This window comes from Leptonotus elevatus, chromosome 4 (genome assembly GCF_054856555.1).
Source record: "Leptonotus elevatus isolate MCC_2025b chromosome 4, RoL_Lele_1.0, whole genome shotgun sequence".
In the NCBI taxonomy this organism is placed as follows: Eukaryota; Metazoa; Chordata; class Actinopteri; order Syngnathiformes; family Syngnathidae; genus Leptonotus; species Leptonotus elevatus.
Genome location: NC_141242.1, coordinates 23,839,612 through 23,861,297, shown reverse-complemented (window position 1 = coordinate 23,861,297; position 21,686 = coordinate 23,839,612). Strand labels below are relative to the sequence as shown.

The 21,686-nt window shown below is 38.5% G+C and overlaps 1 protein-coding gene across 1 annotated transcript in view; it reads right to left on the bottom strand.

The window, feature by feature from the left end:
• The window catches only part of znrf1 (zinc and ring finger 1), a 37,753-nt gene extending 16,067 nt beyond the window's left edge, over nucleotides 1-21,686 (bottom strand). Inside the window, exons 1-2 of the mRNA XM_086072544.1 lie at nucleotides 20,672-21,686; nucleotides 4,614-4,709 (exon numbers count right to left, since the gene is read on the bottom strand). Coding sequence (XP_085928670.1) covers nucleotides 4,614-4,709; nucleotides 20,672-21,065 — 490 coding nt within the window. The 5' untranslated portion in view covers nucleotides 21,066-21,686. The remainder of the gene's footprint in view (nucleotides 1-4,613; nucleotides 4,710-20,671) is intronic.

Here is a 21,686-nt window from a genome sequence, read left to right as displayed (position 1 = left end):
TATATATATATATATTAAAAAAAAAAAGAAAAAAAAAAGAGCAATGATGATGACATTTCCGAATGAACAATACTGAGCTCTTAGAAAAAAGAAAAAAAAAGAAAAAAAAAAAGAAGAGGTGGGAATAAGTCACATACAATATGAGCAAGTCATGTCTCATGTCGCAAGCCGCAAGTCAAGCAAGTCATACAATCTTGTACCGTCACAACATATAATTGCACTCAGTATCTGTACTCGTGAAACCAGTCTCTGTACTCAACAGTATACTTTATTTTATCTTCTCACCTTAATGCATAACAGACATGAATCGTTGTAAAATGTTTGACTATCTTGTCAGTAAAGTAAACGGTGAAGTTAACATTGTCTTGGCAATTATTCCCATCAAAATGAATGGAACTAAAATTCATCAGTTTAAGCTCCAGGACCAAATCATGTTGAATTTGTGTTTTTTTAGGAGTTTTGTTAAAAAGAACTGTAGAAATAAATGAACCCTTTATTGTAGCAAAGAGCGCGTCCGTTGATTAGTGGAGCAACAAATGTATCTGATAAATAACTTCAAATATTCATTAGGTGAATTACTACGCCAATACCAGTCCCAGCTCCATCCTGTTTGTTTTGTATAATAAGTATTGTATTGTTTTTCATGATTATTTTTGGTGTATTGTTGTATATGTCTGGATCATGAATCTGTAATAAAAGCTGATTGATCAGTCAATATTGTGCAATGTAAAAAAAGAAGAATTTTTTATTCATAAATAGCACAAATACATATTAGAGACTATATCTAAGACAACATAGAGTTTGGAAAAAGCGCTGCACACTGTTATGTGTGTATATGCAAATTAGATACTCAAAATGAGAAACAGTGCATCCTTTCGAGAAAATTGGTAGGCTAGTCATTTAAATGCCTTATTATATTCCAGCACCTATTTGACAAGGAATGTCTTTGTGGGAATAATATGATGTACAACAACAATAAGTAGTCCCAGGTGATCGACAATAGACCCGCTGTGCATGCTGGGAAACAAGATAAGCTTGTGCTTGTCTTGTTGGTCTCATTCTGAGTGAAAACCAAACAATTACAACCAACGGAAAGAAAAGAAAAGAAAAGAAACAGGAATTCCAGAGGTTAAATAAAAAATGTGTGGATAGATATAGCTTCAGACCAAAAAGAGGAGTAATGGGACACTTTCTCCTTTTACCCCCTCTTGTCTCATTCGTTATCAGCCATCAGGGCACTCCATCACTGCGGATCCCATCCTCTTAAAGACAGTTTTACACTGCACGCTCTGTCTCTGTCACTCAATCTCACTTTTGCCTCACATCCTGAATTCAGCTGTAGGCCTTAAACTTGTATTGCTTTTTTTTTTTTACAGCAATGGTCTCATGGGCCACGCAGGCAGCTGTTTGTAGAGACCCCCCCCCCCCCCCCCCCCAACACAAACACTTTAACTGTGTGAGGTTATATGATTAGAATTATCATCACAAATCCAACATTAGCACAAATACAAGAACACTGGCATCGACAAGATGACCTTCTGGTTCATATCAGGGTACGTACATTTGCACTTCAGCCAACCTAGTAACTGTCAACCACAACGTTGCTTGGGACAATGAATCAACATGGCAGCTGTCAATCACATACTTTATCTCCCATGGAGGAGGAAACTCAGCACCCAATTAAAAAGGGAAACTCAGCATGTAAACAGCCAACAAGAGAGAAAACACAATAGGTGTGTTTGGACATTTTTTTAAAGTAAATCCACACACTCCCAATTATACAAAAATACAATTTGAGCGATCAGTGTCACTTGTGTTTTCTTGGAGCATTTCTTTGAGTAAGTATCAGATGCTTGGGCACCTCCATGCAAATTATCAGGTACAATTTTTTTTTCTGTTTCTGACATTATTATTATTATTATTATTATTAAAACTACTGACGTCATGTTGATGAAAATGTATTAAAATGTATTTTTAATGAATAGTTTCACCTGCCACAATCATTAGACATTGGTTCACCGACTTCACATACATTTTTACACACATAAGGTATCATAATGTAGGGTCGGGGTTAGGGTTAGCCTATACCTGAGTAATTGTTGGAATAATTGGTAGGAAACTTAATTTTAAAAAAATATTTCCCTGTGACAGCACTAGCCCACACAATTTTGGCATGTGTAAAGTAAGGCTCTAAAATCATGAAAAATGGAAACCACCTGCCACCTGAAGGACTGTGTGGGCTAGTGCTGTCACAGGGAAATATTTTTATTCTTATTCATTCAAATTTTAAAAACGTTTTAATACTACTCTTCTGTAGGTTGTGTCAGACTTTTTTTTGTCGCTTTACAGGGTCTTTATATTATGATGAATAGTCATTGTGGCAAACATCCTGAATGTGTTAGCCTGCATGCTACTTGGTACCACTTGCTAGCTAGTGCGGAAGAGACCATAGATATAATAGCTATAGAGCAGGGGTCACAAAATGGCGGACTGTGGTCCAGATCTGGAGACCCTTTCATCCAGACCTACAAGAATATGTACTGGGGGGGGGGGGGGGGGTGGTTATATATTCAGTTTTACCGATAGACGATTTTTGAATAGGCACGTGCGAGGGCAGCTATGCTTGAGCCGGGGTCCTTTGACAGAGTCCGGTAAGCTTGCAAACTTTTGTTTTGTTTTTAGGGGTACACGCATTCTCAGGACAAACGTGATGAAGTGTGGCAAAAGTGAATGGACTGAGGCATATGCTTTCATTTTACCGGCATCGTGCTCACTACGGGTGCAGCAGATTTTGGGCGCAACACAAAAATCATTTTACTGACTTCGGAATGGTCGAGGAATACTTAAAAGCAATTTGAAGAGAAAGGAGAGCAACTTAAGGTCCGTCAAATTCCCTTGTCATTCACAACAACAACATCAACAACAAGAGAAGCGCTGCTCTCGGACGATGTGCATCCCCAGATGGACAGCGCCATCCAAAGTACCCGGTGTATTGCGTTAGTTGCGGATAAATCAATCAACTGATGTAAGTGACAATCCTCAGCTTTTGGTGTATGTCCGATTCTACCACGAGTAGACCAAAACATTTATAAAGGACATTTTGGGTATCACAGCTCTGAAAACACATACGAGAGGAGAGGACATATATTTGGCCATAAAGGAAATGCTGAAAAAGAAAGGACATAATGTGGAAATTGTTGTATTCAACTCGTGATGAGGACCCTTCCTTGAAAGATTTAGCAATTGAATATTTGCACAAAAAAGAAATTAATGAACAAAATATTTAAACAATAGACTAAAAATAAGTTGAATTATTTAAGAAAAATAGTTTTTTGTCTATTCATTGACATGTTTACAATTGAATAAAAAAGCAGTTTTCTATGTCTAGTTGGGCTGATCGGGTTAGTGGACCTCTTGCCAATTTAGTTGGGGACCCCTGCTATAGAGAAAACCTTAGCGTGAGTTGGCTACAATAAGTTCTTTATTAATCATTGAATTCTTTAGCAATTTTGACACGGATTGGTTTGTTGCAAACACCAGACGTGCAGCTATAATATTATTTTATAATCAGGGATTTAACATAGAGACTAATCAATTGGGTTCCCTATTCAACACAGCAGCCACTTAAAGTAAAGGCTCTATCACTGTATGTAGAGATATCTATGCCGACGGCCGCTTGCCTGAAATGTGTGTTTTTCTTCCTTTTTCTAAACGATCACATAGCATTTCAAAATGTCTTGCATGGTTTGACAACTTGTTGCGATCTTGCCTTTTGAATTGATATCCGGGGGGGGGGGGGGGGGGGGGGCTCGAGGTCAACACGCGCATGTTTGCTATACGTCAAATAATCTGAGAAGATTTTCATAGCATTGTCAATAGAACAAAAGATCGGGTATGTTTTCATGTGTATGGACTCCATACACATCCTCTTTTAAGATGTGTCAACTAGCATTTCAAAATGGTTTCAGTTTGCAACTGGATTAATACAAAGTGGACTCACGCTAAACAGTTACCATGTAAACAAAACACAGATTCCTGTGACGTCACGCCATCTGATCCAAGTCCACAAATTATGATTAGATTTTTTTATTTGCCATGCCCATTTAAATGAATGAGTGTGTTGTAATTCTTAATCTTCAGTATATTATGAGAATAGCATGCCACATGTTTGTTTGTAAGAAACCCAAGAGTGTTTTTCAATTCTTAAAAATGATATGCCCCCTTGAAGCTAAGTTTTAGCCCACACTTATTTTCATGCAGGGCTGGACTGGCCATCTGGCATACAGGACAGATGCCCGGTGGGCTGGTCTCTTTTGGGGCCGATGCAGTGCTTTTAGATGATTATTTTACTACATTTTACCCCAAGAGACTGGCCCACAATTTAATCAATTAATCTATTTCAAATATATATAGCAAACTGAAACATCATCAATAAACACATCAGAAGCAGAACTACATGTTAGGCAAGAATCGGGCTGGGCCCGACACGATTTTTTGTGCCAGTCCAGATCTGCTTTCATGGATAAGTGTCAGGGCCGCCGCCAAGACCTTCGTTCAAGAGTAAATCAGTCAATTTTGCTAATAAGAAACCCAAATAAAGTGCTGGGGCTCACCATTGTATGACAGTCGAGGCTTGCTGAGACACATGATGAAGTGAACTTCCATTTCAGTGGACGCCACAGATTTGGAGCACACAGGACACTTGAATCCTGAAAGAATACCACAGAATAGTCACACACACAAAAAAAATATCACATACAGTGACTTTACTGAGATATATTTATTCAATAGAAACCAACTGTATGAGGTCTAGTTCTTGTTTTATTTGTTGTGTCTTTTTGTAGATAAGCCAGTATGATGTGTTGATTTATTCAGTATTGCATACCCTGTTGAAGATCATCTAATTTAAGGACCCCCTGCTTATAAAGTGATACTGACTGTTGACATCACATACACAGCAACAGACATTCAAAATTCTTGCTCATTAAAGACATTGAATAAACAAGGATAATGTGTGCAGGGATTTTCCTGTGTTCAAAATTCGGAGGCGGCCACCCCCACCTAATTAATTTGTTGCCTCCAGCCTGAGCGACTGATATCGCTCAACACAGCGCTCCAGCTGTGCACTCTTGAGCTGTGTTGATTGAGCCCGGCAGCAACATATTTTAACTGCAGTTGCCGTGTTGCGCCCATAGGGAGGCGCTATATCAACAGGTGTGCACCGGAGAGACCTGAAGCAACTACAGAAGAAGAAACGCCCATTTTGTGTTTTTTCAGCCAGCCAGGCAGAGGCACCAAAGTCATAAAAATACAGTATATACAATAAACATAATAGTTTTACAACGCTGAATTATATTTACAATTTAATATGTACTAGGGGATGCATTTTGACCCATACTGTATATTAGTCACATTTAGCACTATTGATCACTAGTGAATTGTTAATGCAAATGTTATTTGTGTGTACAGCAGAACTCTACATATTTTACTTGCTTAGTCTATATTAATTGCAGTTAAATCACAAAATATAGGATCAAAGCTATGATTAATTAATATATGTATTCAAAATGCAGTATATATTACAAGTTACAACATTGTAGTAAGTAAATGAGTCACATCGTGAGGAACAGCTATTTGTGGAGCATGGAAAATTGCCATCTGAGATAGAAACAGGTTGACTGTCAAAATGTTTTGCTATAAAATCATCAGGGGTGCCCTCTACCTGGCCACAAATTGATTAGGACATAAAGTAATGGGTGTAATGCTACCAACTCTGTTCTTGCAAAACGGCTAAAAACGCTATATGAACTCTATTGGTTACTATCATAACATCTGCAGCCATGGAGCTGGTATTGATGAATTGCTGAACAGCCAAGCTTTTATCTTCCTTTGTCAGTTTTGCACACCTCAAACGTCAACGGCCACTCCTGCAGTATGAACAATACAGTAGAAAATGTAAATTATGCCTTATTCAAAATGTTTTTATAAATTCACGTTTCCTTTACAATGCTACACACAATATCCAAAAATGAGAATGTAAAAACGTTTTTTGTATTTGATCTTTTTCAAGATTATAACAAATTATGACAAATACAAAACAAGGAAAAGTCAACCTATCACCCATCTTGAGAAGTTTCCACAGCTTAATTGGAGTCTAGCTGTGGTTGACTGAACATGATTGGGAAAGTCACACGCCTGCCTACATATAAAGTCAGACAGTTGGCAGTACACGTCAAACGTGCAAAGATGTACAGAACGAACCATGACTTAAAAGCAACACTTGCTCTTCCACACATTCTGACTCTGCTCACGGGAGTCACACACCGGTCTACTGGCTGCGTCGGTTTTGACTGAGGCAGGGAGGAGGAGTTTTTGAGTGCTCAGCGTTGGACATTATTGTCACAAAATAATCTAGGTTGTATTTTGTAGATTTCTACAGAAGACGATTAAAAAAATGTTTTGTTGTGTTTATTTTCAATTTTTCTTTCTTTCTTTCTTTTCTTTCTTTTCTGGGAACCCCATTGAATAGTCCTCGAATGTGGATCTTAAAACTTCACTTTTAAACATATCTCTTGTTTACAGATACAACTAAAACTAATCTAATCTATGCTTATTCAGCTTTTCCCCCCAAAAGAATCGATAAGAAAATCGCTAAAGAATCGAAAATGGAATCGTAAAAATCGTATCAATTCCCATCCCTAAGTGTCAGGTTTTTCAGCAGGAGAACTCAACTAAACTCAACTCACTCTTTTTTTTATAGCGCACTGACCGCAGCTGAAACTAAGCACTGTACATAAATGCAAGTCAGACATAAGATAATTGAACATAACATAATATAGGAACAATAAAACAAAGTTAAGACAATAAAACCACATTAGGCACTAAAACGATGGCAGAGTCTCAAGCTGTGTTGAAAGCCAAGGATTAAAAATGTGCTTTAAGGCATTTAAAAAAAAATAGATAGTGAATGTTCTTGTCTAATGTGCACTAGGGGCTCATTTTATAGTTTATTATTATTATTATTATTATTATTATCATTATTATCTCTTTTATCACAGCCATTGTTGGTGTTCCTTTATTATGATTATTATGATTATGATTATGATTGATCAATTGATCGATTGATCCCCGTGGGGAAATTCATTTTCCCTACGCTGTATCGGAAGAAGACAACAACTTTACATGCATCAAAGACAGATTGCAGACATGGCAATATACATCCTTATATATAATAACATCCTTGTTATTATTATTTAACAAGGAAAGCTTAACTGATATTAAAAATCTCCCTGGCTAAAATATCATGGACCAGCAGTTTGGGATCTTAACATGGCTGAGGTGGAAGACCCAAGATACGGAACTCCCAGCTGCTCCTGATGCCGCATCATCAGTAGGTAAATGAAGAGACAGTGATAAAGTGTGTTGAGTGCCTTGAAGGAAAAGTGCACAAGTGAAAGACCAATTACCCATTAAAACACAGTCAGGTGACAAAAGTTCCCTGAAACCAAGCTTATGTCACAAATGAAAATCCTTCTAAATAAAACTTTAGTTTGTCAATGCTTTTTTTTTTTTTGTTTACACATTTCTATTAGACGTCTTGTGATATCTGTATTCTGCAACTGTCTTTCTTACACACATACCAATAATGGAGCCTAATTTTAGCTCGACTCTCCCATTCCTATCAAAGGCGAGGCAAGTTTATTTGTATTGATACATTTCATACACAAGGCAACTCAATGTGCTTTACACAAAGAAAGACAACACCTATAAGCATCAACAAACACAGCAGTTAACAACATTCAAAAGCAAAGAAGAGAAAACAAAAGTAGGTAACAAAATGTACTAAAAGAGCATACATTGACAATGTTAAAACATCAGACCGCAAACATTAAAAACATTTAGGCTAAGGAAGTATTTTTTTAATTATTAAAAGGAAAAAAAACATGATTGAAAAATGTTTAAAAGACCTTAATCAACGGTATGTGAAAAAAGCAAAAGTTTTAACCTGGATTTAAAAGTATTTACACTCTTCGTTTCTGCTGACATCGTGGGCCATTTGTGTGCAGCATAGCAGCTAAATGCAGCTTCACCATGTTTACTTTGAACTCTGGGTTCCACTAGTTGGCCCAAGTCTGTAGAGCCAGCAAGATATTATCCAGTGTCAATAAATGTTGTTGGGTGACTTTAACTCCTTTGAATATCTCTGTGTATGTTTTTTTTTTTGTTTAAAAAAAAAAGATCCAAAGGGGATCATTTATGGACTTCTTGGACATAACAGCAAATTAATGGAGGAGTTTGAAGAAATGCTGTCAGTTGACTATCATATTGACTATGACTTTTTAGTCATAACATAACTTTAACAATAATGCTGACAACTATTTGGCTAGGAATACCCATGCACTTTCTGGGTACTTCTGGTCTCTCACAAGTGAAAAGTCCGAAACACACTCAAAGACACATTCTTGACCTGGTTATCTCTAAATATGTTGACATTTATCTGTTGACGTAAAGGATTTAGCTATCTCGGATTATTTCTGTCTACTGAAAAAAAGGTACATAAATGAGAACACCAGCACTAAGTTTATGGAAATCCTAGCTTTCAATGCAAAGACGGTTGACGAACTTCTGGACAAGTTCACCTGGAAAATCTCAAATGTCCTGGAGGCTGTTGCTCCTACAAAAACTAAGACAAACTTATGCTGAGCTAAAACACCTTGGAGGTGGGCTCTGAGCATAATGACTTTGAAATCAAAATGTAGGCAAATAGAGTGTAAGTGGAGAAGAATCATAACTCTAAGTTCACTTTGACCTGTACACTAGTGATGGGAAAATGAAGCTTCATGAAGCACATATTTTTTGACTCCTCTAGATGGCACTCTTGGTTGAGAGATGCAGTGGAAATGTAATCAATTTCCTTTGCACTAGCCTTTATATTTAAACCAAGAGCACCATCTAGGGGAGTCAAAAAATATCACAAGTGCTTCATGAAGCTTCATTTTCCCATCACTACTGTACACACAGTGGCCCTCATTTACTAGGTAAACGTATGTATGCAAAAATTGTGATTCAAATATCTGATCCATCGTTATCGTCGAACTTGAATTTGCCTCAGACCATGTGTATACACAAATAATGATGGGAAAAAAAGTATTTAAAAAAAAAAATGTTACCCAATACAACATATTGGAACTACGGCCATATATAAACACTAAAAATAATTTTAACAGTAATAACCTAAATTGAGAATTTGCTAATGAGTTGACTAATGTCCTAAAAAACATGACACCTCTCACGTTTAACCTTGTTCTGTTCAAATGTTTATATGTGCTTATGTACTGTATATCAGTGTAGTATGTATGAGTGTGTCACTCAAGCGCAGACTACCCAAGCACGCTGGTCCTGGAATATATTAGAATATAATGAAAATCATCATGTCTAACCAAAATATGAGAAATTTCATGAAGTTTGCAGTATAAATTCATATAGGTCATGTACTGGATTCCAACTCATTTGTTCCCCAAAACGTATAAAAAACGTTCTATTTTAAAGCGTGCCATGGTCCCAAAAACATGTTTACACGTTTTTATGTTGTTGTTTTGAATGCTGGAGCATACAGAAGGCTTTGATGCAGCCACTGACCCGAAGAGGTTGCTTAAAACAATGGTAGTTATTACAAAAAACGGCCAGCAGGTGGCAGCAGAATATAATACATCAGCCGGGGGCATGCTGCAACAAGCTCTTTTCCCCAGTGTTTTCAACAGGTTTGTGAATAATGATGAAACTTAGCTATATTCTAATGCTAATTGCTGCAAAACGGAAACAGATTAAAAAAATCCCTGATGAAAGAAGAGACTAATCTTTCTTTTGGTAAGTTCCATGTTTTTAGAGCAATAGAACACAATATTCTGTGGGCCTTGCAAAATCAATCAAAATCCAGTAAAGGGGGTTGCTTCATTGAAAATAGCTGGGGAGTGAATGAGCTGAGGATTAAAAATAGGGATGCACGATAATGCTATTTTCAACCGATACCGATAAACCAATAATTTAAAGTGCCGATGTCGATAACCGATAAATAAGCCGATAATTGTTTGCAAAATTAACTTGAATACAAATATACTTTCAAGTCCTAACGTGTACAAATATATTGAAACATTCTATAATGAACCATGAAGCTGATTTTTATTAATATCTCTGCTTCAAAGACAACCAGTAACTCATTTTGAGTTTGCCAAAACAAAACAATCATGTTTTAAAAATGCAACAAAAAACTACCAGGGTAACATTTTGGGCAGACACAGTAAAGAAAGCCCATGCTGGCGGTTGCCATGTCTCCATGATGCATCTTTTGCGAACACGAGGTCGCGCGCATTATGATGTCACAAATATGCGACACTACCATAGGAGAGGGGAGGGGTTGAGGAGTTGGGCACAACTTGAGCCACAAACACAACAGATGGACCAACGTGGCATGTCTATTATCAGCGGATTTCTTTATTATCTGGTTTATCATACATACATCAACATACATATTTTTATGTAAGGATATTTCTGAGAACAATTCTTATAAATATGAAAATGGCTATACGTAGAGAGGCACAGTCACAAACGGGTGCCAATATAGAACAGTAAAAGTGCCTGGGAGGCTAACAGATACTCAAACAATTCTCCCTGGTCATGATCAATAGCACTGTAAAAGCCTGACCGTAATTACACCTTATATAAAATATCTGCACATTATAATTACCAAGCAGATGATGTTTTCTTTACTTCTCAGACCAGTCTCTTATCTGTTTAAAAAGTAGACATAGCTGATAATTGTCAATAAGAGAAGAGGACATGTAGACATGGGAGGAAGGGGCAATCTGGTTAAACTGTGCTGTAAAATAAGGATCAAAAGGGGGCAGTGGGAGGGAGATGATTCATCTACTTTATGCTGCAAAAGTTAGGAGGAGGTGGGCACTGGGAAAAAATATAGGACGACAGTAAAGAAGAGAAAACCGAGCAAGGGCATAAAGTTGAGGGTGTAACTGATGAAATGAGTGCACTTGGGAGCCATCCAGAAAAGTAAGACTACATAAAGAGTGAATCATGGGAATGATGAGGTAGGGCAGAGGAAAGAGTAGGAGATATAAAGTGAGGGAGGAAGACAAAGGAAGGCCATTTCATTTTGAAAAATTACATGGAAATGAAAACTTTTCAGTGTATCACTAAAAACTGATAAACATTCCCATTAGTTTATAGGCAATATTCCAAATTATTTTTACAAGAATACAATGCTTTGGCCAGCCCCAGCCAAAACACGATCCTCTGATTAATTCCTGGAGTAAGAATTAAACGGAATAATTCATCAGCATAAGGGCCACAAAGTCCTCATCAAATACAGACCAGAAGCGGCGTTGAAGCACGACTTGCCTGCTAACAAAATCACCATATTGAACTGTATCAGTTGACAGACATTTTGTCACATTTATGATCATGGTTTACTATGTAGCTATTGTACATGTAATGACATAAAATACTGTACATCACTTTTCGTTGCTAAATATTTACTAATTGTATGGTTTTCTTAGTAAATAAAGTTGGCTGGAATTGGAGAACATACGTCACATTCTTGTGAATCACATGAGAGGAGAGTAAAACTACCAAAAATGGCTGCCCCCATAAGAAAATAAGGCACAGTGTGTATAATGTGAACACTAGATGTCGCTATAGCATAGAATGCAGCCGAAAATTATGCATTAGAAGCACGTACACCACGGTGGTTCCGAGAAACCACACTCCGCAAGCCATTCTTATTTTTGCGCGAGCAAACGAACATCTCGGCGAGCGACGGCGACTTGGCAGCCGATGTAGAGCTCGGTGAGCGACGCCAAAAGACAAAGCGAGATGGATTTAGCTAGAGTAGCTAACAAAGGTGGCTAGCGGGAGTTCGTCAGAGCCAGAGGCTGGAGCGGCTAACGCGGGTGGCTTAGCAGGAGAAGCTAGTAAAAAAAAAAAAGCTAGTAAAAGCTTGCAGGAGCAAAGCAGAAGGTGACAAGTGACGGGAGCCCGAATCATGTGACTGATGGACGACCACCTGCAGGCTCCAGCTGTGGAAGGTGCGCGGCGGTCGAGACACTCGATGCAAGCACCACCAGGGCTAACTACGTTGGCAAAGTTGTCCTTTGGGCATCCGTAGCAGGAAGATGGCGGTGAAACATGTCAGCCTCTTAAAAGGTGAGCCATGTAATATAATTATCAATTACTAGACCTACAATTATATAAACAAAATGTACGTTGATGTGGTGGAACATATTTCTTGCATATTCAACAGTGGGTTTTTTAATTAAATGAATTATTAGTTTAGCACTACATGGCGTTAAAAACACACACTGTGGCTTTAAAGATAAATATTTAAAGTAGAGTTAGTAAAGTAGTAGTTGTAGAATAGTGTTACTGGTAAGTCGACAGCAGCTGATAAAGAAGATATGCACATTTAGAATACAACAAAACAGTAATTCCCTTTTCTGTGGAAAACTCACAAAAATAAGACTTGACAATGAATCAAAAACTAAGCTAACAGGCACAGCAATGTAGTTTGTTCAGATTATTTTTCCTGCATGTCACAAAATGCACAGCTAATTCTTGTCCTTGCTTGCATGGATTTTTTTGCCTCTCATGATAATTGAAATTGAAAACTCGTAATAAAGAAGTGTGGGTTTGGACATCTTGTTTGTTTATATACTTATTCTTCCTGTGCCTATGATTGAGCTCTTATAAAGCATTTTTTAGTTAAAAAAATTAAATTAAATTAAAATTACTTTTCTTGCACTGTGTATTCTTTAAGTAATTTTGGTAACATGTTTTTTTTGTACTTTGTTTTAAATGTCTTTAGCTTTCTTGTTTGCATACTTTTAAATGTACGTACGTGTATTGCCTTGCATAAATAAAGTTACCTTGCCTTGCCTAACACTCTAAAAAAAAAAAAAATCAACATTATGGCACTTTTAAATCTACTTTGCTCCAATGTAAAAATATAGTTTACATAAAGGGAAAAAATAGGTTAAACTGAAAGGATTCGTATTATTTAATTGATCCAATTTAATTATTTTAAGTTAGGACAACCAAAAATAATGGGTTTGCCTGGCCAAAATATACGGCATTAATAGAAAGTAAAACTTTCAGGTTACACCAATTGATTGAAGCCTAAGTATTGACCATGACGGATTACTTCAATATTTTTAAGTTCATCTAGTGTTTTCTTTTTTGAGTGTCAACCTGCAATTGGCTGTCAACTACTAAAAGTCACATGGTTCTAGGTTACCCACCAACCTAATGAAGCCAAGAGGTGTAGAAAATGGCTGGGTATTGTTATTTCCTCATTAGGTTTTGTTGTTGTTGGACATGTTGACAAAATGAATTCATAGTATTCTGGAGAAAAGCTCGTCAATTAGTGTGTCTGACTTAATGTCATTATTTGTTAAGCTCTCGTTCATTTAGTAGAATAACCACACATGAGTGTAAGTGAGTCGGAGTGCCCCACAAATGTTCCTAACCAAAGTGGCAAGTGGCCTGGAACGCTATATAAATACATGTACTCACAGCCAAGACAGCACTTCAAAACACACACAGACTGATGCACACACAATCACATCGACACACACGCACAAAACCAACCCTCCAGAAAGCCCTTCAGAGCTGAACATCGGCCGCCGCTTGCCACAATGTCCAAAATCGGCATCCCTGAAAACTGCTGGCTTGATTACATCATCCCTTACAACTCGTGTCACCAAAAACCTCTCAATACCTTACTGGAAAGAGCAGCCGTTTCCATGGCAACAGGACAGAACAAGAGAATGGGAAAAATAGACAGAGGGAGACGGAGGAAGTGGAGAGGATGGATGTTGGCGAGAGCCAACACATGTTGTTTTATGTGTCAAATAGGCGATGAGTCCTTCGATGGATAAACGCTGTAGCGTGGAGAACGATAACAGCGCAAAAGGAAGGTCATAATCATCTAGTTTGAAGACGACGAAGATTGTGCTTTGCATTTGTATAATCTGGCACCGTCAGGGTTTAAATGAGGTCGTTGGAATCCAAAGGAGTTCATGAACGTTCAGTCAGCGCCACACATATATTCTACAGAGAGCACAGTGGACTCGTTAACAACACTTCTCGGGCAAAGCTGGAATCAAAAGGTGGCTTCACACAAGCTGCTGTGCGGGACCCTTGAGAGTCGGCAGTTAAAAATAAGGTGTTGCATGTTTCCAACCAGGTGTGTCAACAAATATTTTCAGCGCTGATTGTACTGTGAGTTTGCTTAACAAACAAGGAAGAAGTTATTTAGTGCTGCAATCAATCAAGTTAAATCAATAACATTGAGTAGTACACTACACTCTAAAAAAAGATTTTGGAGAGAGGTAAATATAGCTAGTGATGGCAAAATGAAGCTTCATGAAGCACTTGTAATATTTTTTGACTCCCCTAGATGGTGCTCTTGATTTAATTTAGTGCAAAGGAAATTGATTACATTTCCACTGCATCTTTCAACCAAGAGTGGCATCTAGAAGAGTCAAAAAATATTACAAGTGCTTCATGAAGCTTCATTTTGCCATCACTAAATATAGCCCACAAAAATCATCTAAAACAGTGGTCCCCAACCAGCGGGCCGCGGACCGGTACAGGGCCTCGGCGAGCCGCACAGTTGAAAGAATAAAAAACGTACTGTACTTCCGGTTAATTGATTAGCCGAGGCTTAAAAATATTTTTATTTTGAAAAGTGACCGCCGATAAAAGAAAAAGGGGGTGTGCAAAGCAGCACATACCGTTCACTTGTTAAAAAAGAAGTGACCACCCCGCCACAAAGTGGTAGAAAATTGATGAATCAGTGAATATTGTTGCAGTGAATACGTTTTTAAAATGAAATGCAGTTACTGTGTGTGTATGAACTATGAAAATAACAACAAGCCATTGTTTTTTGTGTTGTTGTCACAGCAACAAAAACACATTTGTAATCAAATCTCATGCAGCCACTTTGCAGTTCATCCTCCTTCTTTACCCTTGATAGAATTCTGCAGCTTGTTCTTTATTATGTAGAATGTGCCCTGTTCTTTGAATTGCACTGCTCAGCGAAGCCACAGAGAAGACAGGGAGGCATCGTCAGTAGGGGTGTGCAAAAAAATCGCTTCTCATAAAAATCGCGATTCTCATTTAGTACGATTCAGAATCGATTTTAAATGTCCCAAAATCGATTTTATTTAAATTATTTTATACTGTCTTGCCTTTGTCTGTGTGTGCCTTTATTTGGAGCGCTGTTCATGGTGTACCCGGCCACTGAGGGGCAGTGTGGTTCCATGCGGTCTAATACACTGTTAAGTTGTAGCCACATTAGAGAGTAGAAGGGAAAAGTCACAATCAAGTTATTCCAATAAAAGTTGTTTTTTTGCAGTGTGGAGCCGTTCTTTTGAGTGATAAAAGTGCAGCGGGTAGCGCGCTAATTAGCATTAGCGAGTCAGACTGGAGAAGATCATTACAATTCCTTGCATATCTATAGATTGAAGCAAAAATCGTTGTCAATCAAATCATTCTGAATCAAAAACCGTTCTTAATCGAAAATCGATTCTGAATCGAATGGCAGACCCAAAAATCGGAATCGAATCTAATCGTGAGATATTCAAAGATTCCCACTCCTAATCATATGCAGATGCGTCTCATACATGTGTATGAGAGAAGAAGAAAAACATTGCAGTGGATGTTTGAATCCCACACCCAGACCGCAAAGAAGCACAGATATTTGTTTCGTCTTCCTGAAAGCCTCCAATGCGTGGTCCAGCCACAACATCAGTCTGGGTGAACACAATGCAACACAACACGATGTCTGAGTGTCCCACATACATACATTAGTGACATTGCCATTTCTTAGCGTGTGGCATTGCAGTGTGTCGGGAAAGATGATTTCAGACTCGTCTGTACTTTCTAAGCCAGCTACAGACTCCCTCATGTAGAATTTAGAAATGGAGGATTATTTTAGGCGTCAGACACCTTATCAGTCCTTATTCCTGACAGTTATTGTTAAGGAAAAACAGAATCTTGCCAAGATCCCTCAGAGAATAAAAACCTCCACTAAATAATAATGCATATATTTGTTGTATTTTACCATTTTGAAAATGTTCATGTTAAACATTAGATAGCTCTTAATATGAAAAGAAAAATGCACTGAGCTGTCAGCAATGTCTTACAAATGCAATTATGCCATCACAAATCAATATCGCACTCATGCAACCATATTTTTATTAGTTTAACATTTTTTTCCCACTTTTATGTTAAGTAGTATGAAGACTTAGAAAACAAACATTTTATTGTACCCGGTATATTTAGAATAGATATAAAATTTGCGATTAGTTGTGAGTTAACTATTGAAGTCATGCGATTAATTGCAATTAAAATTGTAACCCCTAAAATGGCAACTTGTCGGAGAGATGTAAAGTCTGCTTACAGGACACTGTTGAGGAGTGCATCCCGCCTATCCCCCAAAATCAGTTGGGAAAGGCTTTATTCATCCATGACCCAGATGATGACAAGCGGTATACAAAATAAATGGATGGGTAAAGCTGCATTTCCTCTTGTGCTAGACTATTTCAGACTCAAGGGAATTGTCAATTCAATAACCATGAGAGCATAAATAGACAAGTATTTTGTTAAATTAATGGATGGATGGTGAGAGATTAGAGAGCTACAAAAGCTGATAGAGCATTTTAGAAGGGTGAGGAGGGTGAATTATTGTTTGTGACAGGATGTTCTAGTCAGCACGAGCCAGGCTAGAAAATCTTAATGAATATCGGAAATTGTGCCTTCTTAAAATAATCGCCTAAGTAATTTTTTCAGATTTTTCAGAAAACACAAAAAAATCAACCATTTGCATTGTGAGGAGATGATTTAGGCAAAAAAATGTTTTTGCAAAAAAAAAAGACTTATGGCTAGGGCTGCTCAATTATGGAAAAAAATAAATTAATTAAAACGATTATTTTGGCAATAACTGAAATCAATTATTTTTTGGTAAAAAAAAAATATTTTATTTTTATATTAAGACCAATTTTAAAAAAATGCAAACACTATTATTATGTAAGTTTCTTTTGGACCAAACAGAATATATATATTAATTTATGTTAGCAAAAACTTGGTTTGGAGTGCAGTGGGTGCACCGTGCAGTAGGGCTTCTTGATAATGAAGAAAATATTATTTATGATTTTTTTGGTAAAAATTTTTTAACCACGATTAGCACGACTTGTTTAAACATTAAAAATATTAAGACAAATAAAATTCTGCAATTTCCTTTTGGATGAAATTAAATTTATTTTATTTTAAAATAAAAAATAAAAAGGTGCAAATTGATCAATTTAAACAACGCTAAATCAGTACTAATAATCTGATCTAATCTTTTTTTTGATTATGCTGATTTTGTAATTATGGAACGTATTAATTGAAATTGTAATTGAATTTCGATTAATTGCACATCCCTTACTTAGGCAATTATTTTAAGAGGGTGACGATATGGGAAACAATCTGCAAGCAAGTTACTAACAGTCAGAGCCACTGTGCAGATGTACAGAGATGATGTTAAAAATAAAGGTTGCATTCAGTGAAACATATTTGAAAGGAATTACCTGTACTGTAACACTTCAAACAAGTTTTACAGGTCAGGAACACCCAGGACCACAAAGAAAGGCTTGAAATGACACTGATTGAGAACATTCTTGCTGTGCGCTAACCACTCGGCCACTGTGCCATCAGGCTCCCTTGATCAAATATTGAACACAACACAAACATTTGAGAGGATTTAAAAATAAGCCTTGCAAGATAAACAATAAAGTACTTTGTATCAACAGTATGCACATCCTACTGGATGCACCATTCAAAGTCGCTTTTGAAAATAATTTCAAAGGATGCTGAGAATGAAAACAAAAACAATCTAGCAATGATGCTGTTTGTTTCTTAGATTAAAAAAAAGTATATATATATATATATATATATATATATATATATATATATTTACTTCTGTTGGACCCCGAAAATGCCTGAATTTGATCATTTTCTGTTTCATTTTTCAAGTTATTTTTTATGCGATACTGCTGTTGTGTTGATAAAGACATACAGTCATGTGTGACTTTACTTCTCTATTGCATCGCATTATATGTGACTAGTATACCATACATGGGCCTTCTCAGGGGGAAATAACCTGTGAAGGAATGCAGCCAAAATATTTGAAAACCGCACACCTCATCAGAAATGCCTTCACATTTCACCGAGCATGGGCACTTTCACTTATTAAATTGACCCAGAAAAATCCAGTTTAGGATGCCTTTGCATTAAGATGCAGCAAAAACTTCTGAGGGGACATGATGGACATCCATCCTTTTCCTAGACCACTTGTCCTTATTAGGGTTGTGGGTGAGCTGGAGTATATCCCAGCTGACATTAGGCAAGCCAATCTCAGGGCACATATAAACAAACAGACATCGACGTTTCACTTTTACACCAATGGCCAGTTTATAGTCTTTATTTACAATTCTTTTTTTTTCCTGTTGTGTCAATCGGCATTTCTCACTAACAGCAAACAAAATAAGTGACAGAACGCTTGTTTGATAGACAAAAGCATTCATATGCATGCTTATTTCACATAGCTGTCCCTAAGGGGCAGCCTTAACAACATCTAACAGTGAATCATGATGATACAGTGTGGTCATACATTGCAAGTTTACGGTGCCAACTATCATCTACCCATCCATCCATTATTTGAACCACTTATAGTCAATGAAAATTAATAGAAAACAAGGTGAGTAAATGCAAATAAGGAATCCTACTACTTTGAAAAACTTAACTAAAACAACAAACCCGTAATTATTTACTCATTCACTGCCTTTAAAAATTAATTTTAACTATTTTTATTAGTTAAATTTTTTCCCCCACTTTTGTTAACAAGAGTATGAAAACCTAGATTTTTTTTATCGTACATTTAGAGCAGATATGAAATTTGTGATTAATCGCAAGTTAACTAGTGAAGTCATGAGATTAATTACAATTAAAATTGTAATCACCTGACGCCCCTAATTTTTTATCTTTTCTTCTTTTTTTTATTCATTCACTGCCATTGACGGCTATAACATCAAAAAAATATTTTAACTATTTCTATTAGTTTAACATTTATTTCCCACTTTTGTTAACAAGAGTATGAAAACCTATAATTTTTTTATTGTACATTTAGAACCGATATAACATTTGTGATTAATCGTGAGTTAACTAGTGAAGTCATGCGATTAATTACAATTAAAAAATGTAATCGCTTCTTGCCCCTAATTTTTAATAATCTTTTTTTTTTATGAATTTATGGCAGTGAATGACTTTTTAATAATAAATAAAAATGAATACATTAAAAAAAATGTAAAAAGAAAAGCCAAGCCTTCAAATAACACCGTTGATACCGATGCCTGCTATCAGTACTTGCCCATGCATCATTATAATAGTATAACAATGCAGAGAATGGATGGACTGGTTTCAAACAGGAAGTCTTTTGAAACCTACTGACTGCTTCCCCTCATACAGCTGTCTGTTCCCCTCACACTTATAAGATCAGTGGCAGGGCAAAATCAAAACAACTGAGCTGCTGACATTCAAGTTGTTATTCCCCTGCTGTGAGCCGGCTGGGGCCTCAGTAATGAGAGCCTGGGGGTTTGATCGTGTCTGCTGTGTGGATGTTGGTCCGCGCCGCCCTTGTGGATTTCTGTACATCCATTGTACATAACATGCACTGAAGTAACTGTGACCATGTGGTTAGTAATTAAACCTGCGCTTTTCAAGTCGCACACGGAAATATTTGTATCCTCCTCAACCTGCTCCCTCCCTTTCATCCTTGCACGCCTCACTCTATTTTCCATCATCTCCAGTTTCTGCTCCCTCCCTCCTTGGACTCTAATCGTTGAGCTAATTGACTGAGCCAGATTTAGCAACAGGCTTATTAGTGTCATTTCACACAACAAGGGATGACCTATACAGGCAGTGCAACAGTGCTTTTGACACAGAACGCACATGCAATGTTAAGTTCAACACAACCCGGTCAAACACTGACCCACTAACGCTGAATTTGCTAATGCTCAGTCAGACAGCTTTACATTGTTTAATGGTAGGTTTATTACTGAGGGTGGACTTTGGACTAAGTGGATGTTTTTGGACTTATTTATTTTTATATAGTGCTTACTATAAACCAAAACGAAATATCAGACACAATTCTAGAATGCAAGGTCACTGCAAACTACGGTAGATCCCATGCTAAAAAAACAACAACATTGTTGAATTAATATCTCATGCATATGCATTATCCGTCAAGACTGAGCAAACACATTGCAAATTAAACATTTGAAATATATTCCATGTATAGTACCTGTTTTAACCTCACCGCGTGATAGTAGCCTACAGAGACACAAAGCAAAATTGCAATTTGCAACACTGCTGTAGTTATTTTCATTTCAGTCTGCATCAAACAAACAGTGGGCAAGTCTAACCTTTAAAGTGCATCAACGATTTGGCTGCATGCCGCCTGCCCAGCATGTCAACCGAATGGGGCGTGAGGGGAGTCTATACGCGCGACAACGAACGCCTGATTGACTCTCATGTGCGGAGGTGTGCCGACCGCTCTTACCGCTGTGAGCACTGAACCAGCGGGGAGCGATGTGCAGGGGCAAGGTGTCAGCCAGCGACCCCCGGGACCCCAGATAGAGCACCCCGTCTGTGTGATGCCGTCCACCGCCACTGTCCTGGTAGCCAGTCCCGTGAGATGCGGTTGGGGTGCCCCCAGACCCTCCTCCAGCTCGATCGGAGTCCGTGCCTCTGGGGGTGTAAAAGCCGAAGGGCACCGTGGGGGATTGCTCGATGCCCATCGCGGCCACAGAGCTCACCGAGCGACTCCGCAGGCCCATGGTGCCGCTCGACCGGTAGTGGCCGAAATGGGCCGATGGTGGTACCGCGCTGTCATCCGTAGAGACGCCGGGGAAAGCACCCCGGGACCGCCCCGCCGTGCTCTGCTTCCCCCCCATCCAACAAACGGGGGGTTGTTGGTCGAAGCGGGAGGGGGCTCGGCTCGATCCGCAAAGGGTCGAGAGAGCCGTAACAGGCTGTCGCCCCCTCCTCTTGCCCCTGTCTGTCTCGGCCCGCCTGCCCGTTTGTCTGCCTGTCTGTCCTGGCGCCCGTGTGTGTGTCCGACTCCGAAGGCTCGTCAGCTAGCTATGACTCTGTGCAGACGCAACAGCTCGTTTCCCCGCTGAGCGGATCATTGGCCAGCCGGGCGTCTGGATTCAGCTCTCTCCCGCAGACAACACCGGGAGGAGGCTGACACGCTAAATGACGCAGATATCCCAGGAAGACACACGCACGCATACACAACGCTGCCGTGGCCGTCCCAGGTGATAAACGAGGTTGCGCCTCAGCAGGCGGGACGCGGCAGCCGAGCAGCAGCGCCGCAATCTTCGCTCCGCCGCTCCTGTCTCATCTCAGCTCAGACATCGTGACAACTGTTGCTGTCTGTCTGGCCGCCGTGACACTGCAATATGTCCGCGATGGCGTTGTTCTCTTCGATCTGGCAGCCTCCAAGCGAGCAGTCGTACTGTAAATTGGTATCGCTTCCCCCGCGCTCGGCTCGTGCACCTTCCGCCGCTCTA